Source organism: Bufo gargarizans, chromosome 4 (assembly GCF_014858855.1).
Source record: "Bufo gargarizans isolate SCDJY-AF-19 chromosome 4, ASM1485885v1, whole genome shotgun sequence".
Taxonomy (NCBI): Eukaryota; Metazoa; Chordata; class Amphibia; order Anura; family Bufonidae; genus Bufo; species Bufo gargarizans.
The window spans coordinates 514,036,295-514,051,324 of record NC_058083.1 but is presented as its reverse complement, the minus strand read 5'-3'; the positions used below and the strand labels follow the sequence as shown (position 1 = coordinate 514,051,324).

The following is a 15,030-nucleotide window of genomic DNA, read 5'->3' as shown; positions in this document are numbered from 1 at the left end:
ATTCTTACTGGTTGGTAGGTGATCAAATACGTATTTCATGCAATAAAAGGCAGATTATTTAAAAATCATACAATGTGATTTTGTGGATTTTTAAAATGTATTATTCTGTCTTTTACAGTTGAAGTGTACCTACGATAAAAATTACAGACCTCTCTATTTTTTGTAGGTGGGAAAACTTGCAAAATCGCCAGTGTATCAAATACTGATTTTCCCCACTGAAATTGCAATAAAGTGATCTGTACTGACTGAGACTTGGTGCCTATTATCAGGCTTAGTGTCCAGTGCAAAAGCTGCAGGATTTTCTGTTTTATGTTTAAATATAGACAGTGACTTGGAAAATAAAGATATCATCAAAGATTCTTTCAAAATATGTTAAACATATAAATGTGTTTTAAACAATAGACAATTTTCTGATGACACATTACCTTTAACGTTTTTCTTGATGTGTGAACCTTTCTTTAACTGAAGCTTTGTATCGGTTATCTAATAAACCTTATCTCTAAATTACTAAAAGGTCATAAACACTTATTTAACGGTGTTCTCCGGGTTCAGGGTTGAACCTAGATATAAGCGGTCATTGATTCCCTAACTACATATGAGTGAAGCATCAGAGCACTTCCTATGAGGATGCTGGCTTCAACACAAGAGTGGAAAATACAAGTGAACAGCCTGCTGACCTAACATCATGATCTACTGGTCCAGGCTACTGGTCTACTGTCAGGTTGTGGTTTATTTTCCCATAATCAGTTTATTATTGAATTTTGCTCCATGCTTTGTAATTTATATGGAATTTCATATAGAAATATCAATATATGGTGAGGTTATGTTATTTAAAAATAACAAAAATCAGATTTATTCTTGGCAGATGACTGTACCAGGAGCTTACATGAACATCTGAGATCTTCAGATTTTAAAGCAGACAATTGTGGTGTGATAGAAGATATATATAAAGAGCATGCAATTATCTCAGATGTACCCTTGGACTTTAAAAGCAAAGATCTATCATCTGATCCTTTGGATGGTTTCCAGTCTTCTGATTTATCACAGACTGTTAAGCAAAATAAAGGTCACAGAAGAAGTGTTCCGCGCCAAAGAACCCGCACAAGAAAGAAGACTTTTTCATGTTTAGAGTGTGGAAAACGTTTTAACCATAAATCAAAACTTGTTCTACATGAGAGAATTTATACAGGGGAGAAGCCATTTTCTTGTTTAGAATGTGGAAGATCTTTCTCACAGAAAACAAGTCTTGTTATACATCAGAGAACTCACACAGGGGAGAAGCCATTTTCATGTTCAGAATGTGGGAAATGTTTTAGAACTAAATCGCATCTTGTTTTGCATGAGAGAACTCACACAGGGGAGAAACCGTATTCATGTTCAGAGTGTGAGAAATGTTTTACAGATAGATCGCATCTTGTTAGACATCAGAGAATTCACACAGGGGAGAAGCCATTCTCATGTTCAGTGTGTGAGAAATGTTTTACAGATAGATCGCATCTTGTTAGACATCAGAGAATTCACACAGGGGAGAAGCCATATTCATGTTCAGAGTGTGGAAAATGTTTTACCTGTAAATCACATCTTGTTAAACATGAGAGAATTCATGCAGCGGAGCAGCCATTTTCATGTTCAGAATGTGGGAAATGTTTTAAAGATCTATCATATCTTGTCATGAATGAGAGTACTCGCGCAGAGAAGGCATATTCTTGTTCAGAATGCAGAAAACATTTGATCAACAAATCGGAGCTTGTTAGTCCCTTCCCGACTGCCACCGTAGATGTATGGTGGAAGTCGGGTCTTTAAACATGATGCCCACTTGCAAGTGCAAATGCAAGTAACACCAAGCTGTTGAGTCGGAGTCGGTAGAAATGTAAGACTCCAACTTAAAAAAATATTGTCTGTTATTAATAGTGTAGTCCATTTATTGACTTTCATAGGAATTTAGAATTGTTAATAATAAATATATTTTATTTTCTATCAATATAATTGCGCATTTACACGTGCAGGCCAAGTAGGCAATTATTGGAAAGTGATAGTTGCCTGCTCGTCAGTGGAGCTGAAAAGCTGCATTTTCCATGTAGCAATATGGCTACTGCCATTGCTCATCCTCCTACAAATTAATTGTTTCTGGGGAACACATTGCTGTTTGCACAACACAATCTGCTGCCCAGAAACAATGATTTAATGTGCTGCATGAAACGTTTTGCTCATTTGTCTGTTAACCACTTATACCCCGGGCCAGTATTTACCCTCATGCGAAGGGCATTTTTTGCAAATCTGACATGTCACTTTATGTGGTAATAACTTTGGAACACTTTTACTTATCCAAGCCATTCTGAGATTGTTTTCTTGTGACACATAGTACTTTATGACAGTCATAAAATTGAGTCAATATATTTCACCTTTTATTTATGGAAAAATCCAAAATTTACCAATAATTTGAATTTTTTTTAAAAATTTCTATTTGTCTGCTTTTAAAACTGAAAGTGATACCTCATAAAATATTTCTTAACATTCCCCATATGTCTACTTTATGTTGGCATCATTTTGAAAATGTAATTTTTTAGGACGTTAGAAGGCTTAGAATTTTATAAGCAATTTTTAAGAAAATTTCCAAAACCCACTTTTTAAGGATCGGTTCAGTTATGAAGTCACTTTGTGGAGCTTACATAGTGGAAACCACCCATAAATGACCCCATTTTAGAAACTACACCCCTCCAGTTATTCAAATCTGATTTTACAAAGTTTCTTAACCCTTCAGGTATTTCACAAGAATTAAAGGATAATGGAGATAAAATGTCAAAATTTCTTGGCAGATTTTGCATTTTATTCATTTTTTTTTTGTTCTGTAACACATCAAGGGCTAACAGCCAAACAAAACTGAATATCTATTACCCTGATTCTGCAGTCTATAGAAACACCCTACATGTGGTGGTAAACTGATGTAGGGAACACGGCAGGGCGCAGAAGAAAAGGAGCGCTTGCCTAGTTTTTGAAAAGGCAGCTTTTGCTGGACTGATTTTTAGATACCATGTCCCATTTGAAACCCCACCCACCCCACCCCCTGATGCACCCCTACAGTAGAAAGTCCCCAAAAGTGATCCCATTTTGGAAACAGGACAAGGTGACAGTTTTATTGATATTATTTTGGAGTACATACGGTTTTTGATTGCACTATATTATGCTTTTTGTGAGCCAAGGTAAACAAAAAATGGCTCTTCTGGCACAGTTTTTTTTTTTTTTTTACAATGTTCATCTGATAGGTTAGATCATGTGCTATTTTTATAGAGAAGATTGATAAGGATGCAACAATATCAAATGTGTTTTTTTCAGTTTTGCATAATAAAAGCATTTTTGAAACAAAAAATTATATTCTGAGTCATATTTTTTGGCCGATTGTCTTATGAAGGGGCTCATTTTTTGCAGGATGAGGTGACTGTTTGGTACTATTTTGGGAACATACGTCTTTTTGATCTCTTGGTGTTGCACTTTTTGTGATGTAAGGTGAAAAAAAATGGCTTTTTATTGCAGTTTATATTTTTTTTACAGTGTTTATTTGATTTAGATAGATTATGTGATATATTTATAGAGCTAGTTGTTACGGACACGGCGATACCTAATTTATTTTTTTCTATTTTTTATTATTATAAAATCAGGGGGAGAGGGCATTTATCCTTTTTTTTATACTTGAAACTTAATTTTTTTTATTAAAACTTTTTTTTTTTTTACTTTTATTTCTGTCCCACTTTGGGACTTCAACTTGCACTGAGTAATACACTAACAGTTGCCTAGGAGATCCAGCCTGGGGCTGAATCTCCTTTGCTCCCTTAGAAGGCAGATCCTGATGCCTCTACAAGGCATCGGGCTGCCTTCTCACCCAGCGGGTCCCAGTCAACGCAGCGCAGGGACCCTATGGAGATCCTCACCCACCGCAAACACCTTCTATGCCTCGGTCAGCGCTGACCGCGACATAGGAGTTAATCTGCCAGCATCAGCTTTTACAGTGATGCCAGCGGATACAGCAGGGTCCCGGCTATCAGTGACTGCCGGGCCCCTGCACTGATCAGGCAGGCACGGAGCGGTACCTGCCCAATCAGCATGACATAATAGTATATTAAAATGTGGGAATTCACATGCCGCTATGATGTACTATTACGTCGTTTGTCGGGAAGGGGTTAGATAACAGCACAGCAACATCTGCTTATTATCAGGAATGAGCCTTGTTTACATCTCTTTGTACCCTTGCTGCAGACTGCTAGCAATTCATTCATAACTTCTAGTAGAAATAATAAAGGAATGGCACAACATAGTCATAAGAAAACATGCTCCAGAATTGTAGCTATTAAAACAGGCATGTCAGTAGGGGTGACAGGTCCTCTTGACAGTGGTGACAGAAATTGTATCCCAATAAATATGGTTTATGTTCAATCTAAGTAGTCTAATTGCTTACATGATAGTGAGAAAAAGCTCAATGTTACCATTTTGCTACAGTAAATCTTTAGTACTAAATGAATGGCCTTTTCTGAAGGAGTCAGAGCTGGAGTCATATTCAGACTGTGATAAGATGCAGGGTTGGAGTTGGAGTCAGAACTTTGGCTTACCGACTCCACAGCCCCCGTCAATTGTTACCAGAGCAGCGGATTAGGTTTTCCCTGGGAGCACTTTGCTCCTGTGGCCTGAATCCTCGCACCAAGTTCAGGGAAGCCATTCATTGGTGGTGGTAGCCTCATGCATACCACAGATATATTTTTGTAGTTCTGCAGGTGGCAATGCTCCATAGAAATATATAAATAAATGCAGTGTATAGGAGAACCGATCTAATGATTGCATGTTAAATTCCCATAGTGGGACTTTATAATCACCCCACTTTCGCCATAATAAAAATAATGGCGTATTTGCTGTTTTTTCTTTGTTTTCAACTTTCAAAAAAATGTTAATTAATAGTGAACAAAAAGTTAAACACACTCCAAAATAGTATCTGCAAAATCTACAGATTGCCCTCTGTGATGAACTGCACCTCACAGTCCCTCGTGACGTCACTGTACGTCGGGATCACACAGTACGGTTTTGGCACTGGTTACCAAGATGTAATGTTACACTTGGCATAGTTTTACACTGACACCCCTTGTCCACACAGGCACAGGGAGTGAGAGAGGATGATCCACACAACCTTCTGCGTGGCCCAACACTCACTCACAACCCTGACAAGCTGAGAGAGCCTTTTCACTGCCCTAGTGAAACAGATACCTGCCAGCCCGGTAGACTGCCACCAGTTTCTCGTTGGATATAAGCCCGGTCCATTAACGGGGTTATATTGGGTGAGAAACCAACCCGGGTAGCGTATAATGTAATACCGAGACACGGACGTGTGGGATTCGTGGAGATAAAGAACAACGCAAGATTAAATTATATATTTAATTGCCTTAAATGGCGCACTAGACACAACACTATATACACACAGATTATATGCAATCGTCCGATATGCAAATACAGATGATGGTACAATCAGAGTTAAGTCAGTTACCGGATATGTATGTGGTCCTTTGAAGCTGTAATCCTTAGCGATATTCTTGGATGCTGATGCTATAGTCACATGGGGGGCGGTGACATAAGCAGGATTTCCAGGTCCCTCCAAACATGTTACACCTTCAGAAAAGACAATGGCCAGTGCCCTGCACAGGCACTTTAACCTTTAGTCAGTCACGCCCCTCCCTCTCCCTGGGAGGATCCCCCTCCCCCTCCCTTTGTCTTGGCAGCTAGAAATCCGAAAACACATTATGTCTCATAGCTCCTCACTAGGGAGAAGGTTCTGGTACCAACAGATCCTCCTGGTCTTCTGGTGCATTTGGAGACCAAACACAGCGCGTTATTTGGTTCCTATTAGGAGTTCTCCGTATTTCCTCTTCCCTGCGTCCTATAAGCAAAGGCCGGGAGAACGTCCGTCTAGGTCCCATGGTCCTGAACGCCCAGTTCCATGATTTCTATAGTGTGTGTGTGTGTTTTTTTTTTTTAAGTTAACCAGCTCAGGCCCCCCACAGGGGATTTGTGCTTTCAGATGAGTTATCTTCTAGGCTGGCTGCAGGGAGTGTGAAATGTAAACATTTGATCTTCTGTGAAGCCAGTTTCCCCTGCCAGATGACACCAAATGGGCAGGCATTAAATCATATCGCCACATATTCCTCACACCCTCCACAAAATGCACCTTACACAGCTCCATAGACTATAACTATAAAAAAGATATACAGGTCACAATATTGCTACACAAAGTAAAATGTTTTTTTCCAAATTTTGTATCTATTTATTTATTATTAAAACAGAAGTTAAATAAATGTGCTGTAATTGTGCTGACCCTCAGAATGAAGTTGCTATGTTTTACCGTGTAGGGAACTCCATATAAACAAAATCCTTAAAACTGTGGCATATTTTTTCCTAAATTCCACCCGATTTGCAATTTTCCAGCTTCCCATTATATTGCATGCAATGGTAAATGGTATAATTTCATGATTTTACTATTTTATGACGTAAAGTCATGATTTTATAAAGGACACTGAGGCGAGTATTGCTGTCTCTCTCTTTACTGTGTTTCCATAGCAGCAAAGAAAAAACACTTTAAACATGCAGTAACTATGGCAACAAGCCCCACCCTGTCACTCCCAGTGTCCATATAACCCCTGGTCACACTGGAGCAGTCCTCTTTCTTTGATGGTCCACCCACTGCAAACTGATGGAAGCCCACACATGACGAACAGACTTCAGGTCTCCCGAACTAGAAACTGACAACTGGAACGGAGGCTCGGATCCGACATGCCCACAAAACTGTGCACATTCCAGACATCCCGCCAGGAACCTTGAGCAACGAAACCGCGAACATTCCGGACATCTTGGTTTGAACATCAACCTAGGAAAAACCAAGCAAATACATATGGTAGTATACAATTCAGCCACCGGAAGACACATATCAACCGATTCATATAAATGAACTAAATCAAAACATCTAAATGACAGATAAAACAAATGATATTCCAGGGAGGGGAAAAAACGGGAGGGCAATACTCGCCTCCGTGTCCTTTATAAAATCATGACTTTACGTCATGAAATAGTAAAATCATGAAATTTTATCCCAGGACACGGAGGCTCATATTGCAAGTTTAAAGCTGGGCCACCACAGACGAGAAAGCATGAGATGGTGGCCTAAAGTAGAATTCACGAAAGGTAGAAGCCCTAGACCAATCTGCTAACCTCATAACATCCTCTAAACGGGCACCAGAAACCGTCATAGAGGTGGCAGAGGCACTGCGAACCGAATGAGCCGTAAATATGGAGGTATCAATACCCGCCAGAGATAGAACCCATTTGACCCAACGCGAAAGGGTAACACTGGTCACCGGGTGAAAAGGTCTACGGAAGGATATAAAGAGATGAGGAAACTCAGGAACACGCAACCGACAGGTACGACGTTCGTATTCCTGCAGACAAGTGCCAGGACAAAGCTGCGGAGACTCCGGAAAATACGGATAGGAAACCGAGCGAATGTTTGTCTTCGTACGCCGGGAGATGTTGAACGTCACGCCCACCGGCGAGAAAGAGCGGGCGTCATGGTCCAACGCCCGGACGTCAGAAACCCTCTTGCAGGAGATCAAGCACAAGAGGGTGACCAACTTAGCCGAGAGTTGCCTTAACGACAGGACGTCATTAGAGGGCCAATCCTGTAGGAAGGACAAAACGATGGAAACATCCCAAGTAGCGGAAAACCGCGGCCTCGGAGGACGAGAAAGGCGAGACCCGCGTAACAATCTACAGACCAGGGGATGCTGGCCCGCCGGACGACCGTCAAACCCCAAGTGCCTAGACGAGATGGCAGACCTATACAGATTAATAGTCCGATATGCCTTGCCCTCATCAAACAAGGCAGACAAGAAAGATAAGATAGCCGTTACAGGAGCTTCAGTGGGATCCAGATTCCCTGAGAGGCACCAACGAGCCCAGGAATCCCAAGCCGAGCGATAAGCTCGTCTGGTTCCGGGTGCCCAAGCGCTTGCCAGCAAGAAGCGAGCCGTCACCGAAACCTCTGAGACCTCCCAGGGACCCCCGACACTCTGCACGCGAGGAGGTGTAGAGTGCCATTGATGAGTAGAGGGTGAAACCGACCCGCCGGATCCTGGAGCAGGTGGGGAAAAACGGGGAGCAAAACTGGCTCGGCGATGAGAAGATCCAGAAGGTGGGGAAACCACGACTGGGACTTCCAAAGGGGCAAAACGAGAACCAGCTCCGCCGACTGGCGGCGGATCTGGAGAAGAACCCTCGGGATTAGGGCAAATGGAGGGAACGCGTACAGGACCGGAGTCGACCACTCCTGGAGGAAAGCGTCCACCGCTTCCGCCTCCGGATCCGGCCGCCAGCTGAAGAATCTGGGCAGCTGAGCGTTGAGGCGTGATGCAAAGAGGTCAATGGAGAATGGACCCCATATAGATGACACGGCATTGAAAACCCCGGAATCCAATTTCCAGTCGCTGGCATCCGAAAGATACCGCTAACTCCAATCTGCTCTCACATTGTGGAGACCCGGAAGATATTCCGCGACTACCATGATCCCCCTGGAGAAACATTGGTCCCAAAAATCCATGGCCAAATGAGTGAGCACTGACGAGCACGTTCCACCCATAAAGTTGATGTACCGGACCGCCGACACGTTGTCCATGCGGAGTCGGACACAAACCTTGACCGTGTTGTTGACAAAGCTGCGGATCGCCAGAGATCCCGCCAGCAGTTCCAAGGAATTGATGTGGAGCCGGGATTCGCTCCGGGACCAAGGACCTCCGGTGGAGACGCCGTTGCAATGAGCCCCACCCGTGGAGACTGGCGTCCGACTCGAAAAATGGCCCAAAAATGGCTCTGCCGTTCCACATTGAGAGGTTGTGGATCCACCAGCTCAACTCGTGCCTGGTCTCCGTATCCAGCACGATGGTATCGGCATAAGATGCACCCTCCCGAAGGTGAGCAATCTTGAGGCGCTGCAGCGCCCTGTAATGGAGGGGCGCCGGAAAGATTGCCTGGATGGAAGAAGCCAGCAGCCCGATTATCCGGGCCAGATGTCTCAGGGATAAATGAGGTAACGACAGAGCGTGCCTCAACTCCTTCCGAATACTCAGAACCTTCGACTGCGGTAGACTGAGGGATTGTGCTACCGAGTCGATCTGGAAGCCCAGAAACTCCATAGTGGTGGACGGTATCAGACAAGATTTTCCGATTGATGACGAACCCCAGTCCGGAGATGAGGGAGGTGGCCAACTGAAGGTGCGACAGAAGAGAGGCCGGACTGGACGCCATGAACAAAATGTCATCCAGGTATACTATCAGACGCACCCCCCGACTGCGCAACCAGGCTACCACAGGACGTAATAGCTTGGTGAAGCACCAGGGGGCGGAGGAGAGGCCAAAGGGAAGGCACGTAAAGCGCCACACCTGATCTCTCCAGGCAAAGCGTAACAAATCCCTCGACTCCGGTGCCACCGGCACCGTGAGGTAGGCGTCTTTCAAATCTACCTTCGCCATCCAATCTCCTGGAAGGAGCATGTCCCTCAAAAGATGAATCCCTTCCATCTTGAAATGGCGGTACCTGACGAAACTGTTCAGTGCCTTCAGATTGATGACGGGGCGCAGCTGACCCCCTTTTTTCTGCACCAGAAAGATGCTGCTCAAGACCCCCAAGGAGTCCCCGGGAGCCAATTCTATCGCCCCCTTGTCCCAAAGAGCCGAGAGCTCCGACTCTATGAGGGCGCGAGCGGACCCGGACGGCATGCGGGCACAAGGGGGAGCAAGACCCACGGGGTTCGACACTAATTCGATCACGAATCCCCTGATCGTAGAAAGAATCCACGGGTCGGAAGATACTTTTCTCCACGCATGGGAAAAGAACCGGAGTCTTCCCCCACCGGACAATTGGAAATAGGAGGAACACTGAATAGCTGACTCACCGTATGGTTTCCTGGAGCCAGGGTGTCCACGGAATCCTCTGCCGCGGTTATAGCCGCCCCGGGTAGGAAAAAAGGAAGGCTGATGTTGCTGGTCCTGCAACGAGGGTCTGTGGACAAAGGAGCCTCTGCCCGAACCACGGGCATAGGAGGAGGAGCGGCCGGGCAGACGGCCCCTGAAACTGCCGGCCCTGGCTGAAAAACGGTTTGGGAAAACCTTACGCATGGACGCTTGCGCCTTATCAAGGGCAGTAAAAGCCCCAACGTATTTCCCAAGCTCCTTAATAAAAGGCTCTCCAAAGAGGAGCCCCTGGGCATCCTTGCCCGCTTCAGAAATGGCCAAATTAGCCAGTTTCGGCTCAATTTTCATAAGAAGCGCTTTGCGCCGTTCTATAGCTAACGAGGTGTTAGCGTTGCCCGTAAGGCAAACCGCCCTCTGAGCCCATCCAGTTAATTCTTCAGGGTCGACCTGATTACCAGCCGCCCTGGCCGCCTCGGCCATATACAGAATTTTGGCCAGTGGCCCCATGATGTCCAAAACTTTATCCTGGCATGCCCGAAGGGCGGAATCCAGGCCTTTGCGGGGATTAAACCCTGTTTTAGTCAAGAACTGGACCATCTTCGGGTCCACCACCGGCGTCTCACAAACTTTATGCGGGATCAGGGGTCTAGGGCATTCAGCCCGCAGTTTTGTACGTGCCTCCTTTGTGAGAGGCTTACGGGCCATTGACTCAATGTATTGGGCCACATGCGTGGCAGGAAGCCACTCAGAAGACCGCGGGTGGTGTAAAGCATTGGGATCAAACATAGGATCCCCCAACGGATCCACAAGAGGATCCGCGGACCCAGACGGGGCATCCGGGAATGCCGCAGCAGGGGGTGGCGGCAAATCCACATCAATAGGGTCAACCGCGACCCCAGTCAAATCCTCCTCTGAGCCATGCAGGGAGTAGCGCTGTGCCTCCTCATCAGACTCTCTATCAGAGTCAGAAACATGTTCGGGCTGTGACCGCGCCGACTTCCAACCATGCGTACGTTCTGCCTGGCGTGGACAGGCTCTTTTACGCGACCTTAGCGCGTCGTCAGTGGATGGAACGATGCCATCATTCTCAGTTGTTCTGGAGGCATGAGGGGGCTGAACAGCTAGGGCTTGGGTCACAGATTGAGAAATTGCTGTGGACATGGACCCCATGGCAGACATGATAGCGCTTGAAATTGAGCGCTGAAAGGCCAAGCTCTGGGCATCCACTATAGGAGGTTCCCTGGTAGGGACACTAGCTCTCCTAGACGAGGGAGAAACGTGGCCCCTGGACTCCAGGTCCTGAGAGGGGCCGACATTAGGGGAGCGGGAATGGCGCGACATAACTAGGGTTAGTCACCCTGTAGGGACAGAAGGAGAAGGAAGCAAGATAGGCGGACAGAAACAGCCAGACCGTACAAGACCAGGACCGGCGCTGCAGGAGACTCCGATGAGGCAGAAGAAACCGCTCCGGAACAGCGCGCCGCACGAAATCCCGCGAGACCTCGGCCGCAGCTAGCACCCGAGATCTCGCGAGACTGAGGAGGAGGAAGAAGAAGAGAAGAAGCGCGCGAAATGGCGCCGCCTCCTCCCGAAGTGCGGACTAGCAGCGCAGGCCTGGAAGATGAGGGGTAAGAGGGTAATACCCCAGCAATAGAAAAAAGGCAGAACGGAGTGCCCGCTCCTCCCCAGCCGAAGCCGGAACGCCGCAAACGGCGGGGAGAGGAAAAGGAGCCGACAGAAAGAGTACATATATATATATATATATATATATATATAAACGACAAATAATCGAAAAAACTTACACCAGTAAGGGCAAAAAGCACAGGAATTAAACTGTAGGTCTCACAAGATATACAATAACTATATATAAAGCGATATGATGCCCTAAGGGATGCCCAGTGGGAACCCCTCAGGGCATAAAACAACTGCTACGGAGTGTATACTTAACTGGAGCAGCAAAGAAAGAGGACTGCTCCAGTGTGACCAGGGGTTATATGGACACTGGGAGTGACAGGGTGGGGCTTGTTGCCATAGTTACTGCATGTTTAAAGTGTTTTTTCTTTGCTGCTATGGAAACACAGTAAAGAGAGAGACAGCAATATGAGCCTCCGTGTCCTGGGATAAAATTAGAAAGTACAGCTTCTCCCACAAAAAAACAGCCCCTCATATATGTGAAAAAGTTATGATAAGGAAGTCAGAAAATGACAAATGAAAAGACATAGGACTTGGCCATTATCAGAGAATTCATACAGTGTAAAAGCAATTTTCCTGCTCATAATGTGGGAAATGTTTTACAGAGAAGCCAAATCTTGTTACACATCAGAATGTTGTAAATGCGTTACCATTAAAGGGAACCCGTCATCAACTTCATGCTGACCTCACTGGGTGACAGAAATTCTGATTTCAGCGGTGTGTCATTTATGAGCTAAAAGTAAGTGGTTGCTGAGAACCAGCATCATAAACATTGCAGCCCAGGCCTTGAAAAGAGTCAAATCTACTTGAGAAGAGTCCTGGTTATTCAAAATCTCCTGCTCTCCTGCCCACCTGCTGATGGTTGGCAGTTCTCTCCTAGAGAGAAAGGGAGAAAACTAGGTAGAAGACGGTCATCAGCAGGTGGAAAGGAGAACAGGAATTCATGAATAACCAGGACTCTTCTCAGGTGGCCATGACTCTTTTCCAGACCCAGACTGCAATGATTAACTTATAAATGACAGACCGCTGAAATCAACTCGCCTGTCTCTACTTTATAATGCCAGTATGGGCCTCATAAAGTTGATGACAGATTCCCTTTTAAGCAGATCTTGTTATACATCAGAAAGAGAAAATATTTTCATGTTCAGTACTGTATGTCAGCTCTAATTGTACAACAAAGAAATTACACAGAATAAAAATATTTTCATGTTCACAATGTGGGAAATGTTTTATTCACGCATTACTTCTTAAACATTAAAGGGAGCCTTTAATTACATACACTGGTAAACGTTGTACAATGATTGTAGGGCTAGCTCAGCTGAATGATATATTCAATAAGGGTGGTCATGGCTGTGCTGCGTTTTGGATGTGGCAAAATATTCCCTCTAAGGGGAAGGAAATGGTATTTGAGTCTTCCTTTTCTGGCCTATTAGCTAGAAGATTACTTTTTATTAAAGAAAAAGACCTGGGTGTTGCCCTTTATAGCCAAGTACAAATCGGCCAATCACATTGTGACACGTTTTATAACATGAACCTATAGGTCTCCAGAACATGGCATCTAGAAGAAATTAAGGATGCTCTGCGTGGGAAACCAAAGGAACTTATTTGTTTGAGGTAAGGGTCCCTCTGTCACCATATAGCTTATATACTAAATATTGCAAACCAGGTATTTTCTTGTTAATCCTGCGTTACATATGATTCAGAAAATAATGGGTTTAGTGTCTAAAGAGAATAGATAACCAACAAGTTTAAAATTACTACCTTACATCAATCCTATAGAAGGACATCTAGCCCCTTCTACATGTGTTTTTGTGTCGTATGTGGAATTGGACAGATGGTTTGCTTTGCTTGTTTTTTTCTTGTTCTATTTCTGTTCTTTGTTTCATTATGCTGAACTTTCTACATTGTTTGGGAGGTATGTAATGGTTCCACTAACTATATACTGGTGTATGAATCTTTTGAAACCACTACTGCAGCCTAGTATTGTAAGTTTAGTGTGTCCACACTAATGAACTTTACCTTTCCTCCCCTCTAGGCAGTCTGATTTATTGTCCCTTGTGACTTGAGGTGCTTCATTTTCAGTTTCTTAGATAAGTATTTTCTTGAGAAGATCAAAAATGTAAGGCCTCATTCACATTTCCATTTTTCATTGACGTGTGCTGTCTGCATTTTTCATGTCCAAGTCAATGTTTCTGTTCACACATCAGCATCTTTTTTACTGACTGTGGGTCAGTGAAAAAAAATCACGGAGACACGTGCAGAGGCCAGGTTTGTGGTGGCCCCAACGCTACGCTACCGTTGAAATGTCACCACGTGTGAAATAAGTCCAGAGAGCAGGATCTGCAGTTAACCAGTGTGCTTCTTTACTGGAGGAATTCAGGTACAAAACAATATAGGCAAGGCATAGGGCTGGCTTCTCCTCCCTGGCAGAAGAAGGGTTTGTTGCTAAGGAAAGGCCTGAGTTAGTTATCCCTCTCTCTCTTCTGAAGGCTGGTACCTTGGCCAAAGGCTGGCGTCCACGGTCTGTAGCTCAGTAGTCGGGCTGCTCCTTGGTCACAGGGCTCGTGACCCATGGTCTGTGGCTAAGCATCCCCATCTCAGCTTCTTCTTTTAGTCACTCATGCAGATTGGCAGAGTCTTCCCCTCCAAGTACTAGTCCCTAACTGCAGAACACTAGGGGCTCTGACTGCTCTCCTTATATACAGTATCTGGTTGAACTAGAACCTTCTAGTGGGAGGGTGAAGTGGAGAAACTCAGCACAAACAAATACAAAGTGACCACTCCTGTCTGTCACAGACTTACATTAGAGCTTCGATGATACTTAATGGCAATGACACACCAGTTTTTCCAGACAAAAACAAGCCTGCAGACACAACAACAAAACTAAACCAGACATTCAAAAGGTCCGTGTCTGGTTTTGGTGGTAAACAAGTCTGGCTTTTTCCTTCCAAAACATGCTCTTCTTTAAACCCTATGGCAGCTGTGGAAAATTACCAACTTTTCATTCAAAGTCCTAAAAGTCTCTCAGTATTCATTATCTCTTTCTACAGACCCTCACAAATATAGTGCAAATGAACTAAATATAAATTACAACATACTGTGTAACTGCATTTTATGTGTATTACACAGGGCATGTTAACCCTTTCAAGTGAAATAACTTTGCATAGAAGAAACGGGCAAATGTCCAGACTTGACAGTACCCCTGCTCCAGGGCACTACACAGGCACTACTTTGATCTGTGATGATGAACAAATACGCCCATTAAAGTTTATGGGTTTTTGAAAATCATGGACACATCACGGATGGCATCTGTGTTGTGTCCATTTTTCACTGAAGACTAACGAG

The 15,030-nt window shown here is 44.6% G+C and overlaps 1 protein-coding gene across 1 annotated transcript in view; it reads left to right on the top strand.

The window, feature by feature from the left end:
• The window catches only part of LOC122935525 (oocyte zinc finger protein XlCOF7.1-like), a 46,948-nt gene extending 42,303 nt beyond the window's left edge, over positions 1-4,645 (top strand). The window contains exons 8-9 of the mRNA XM_044291294.1: positions 866-1,468; positions 4,458-4,645. Of these exons, the coding sequence (XP_044147229.1) occupies positions 866-1,468; positions 4,458-4,645 (791 nt within the window). The remainder of the gene's footprint in view (positions 1-865; positions 1,469-4,457) is intronic.
• Positions 4,646-15,030: the final 10,385 nt, after the last annotated feature.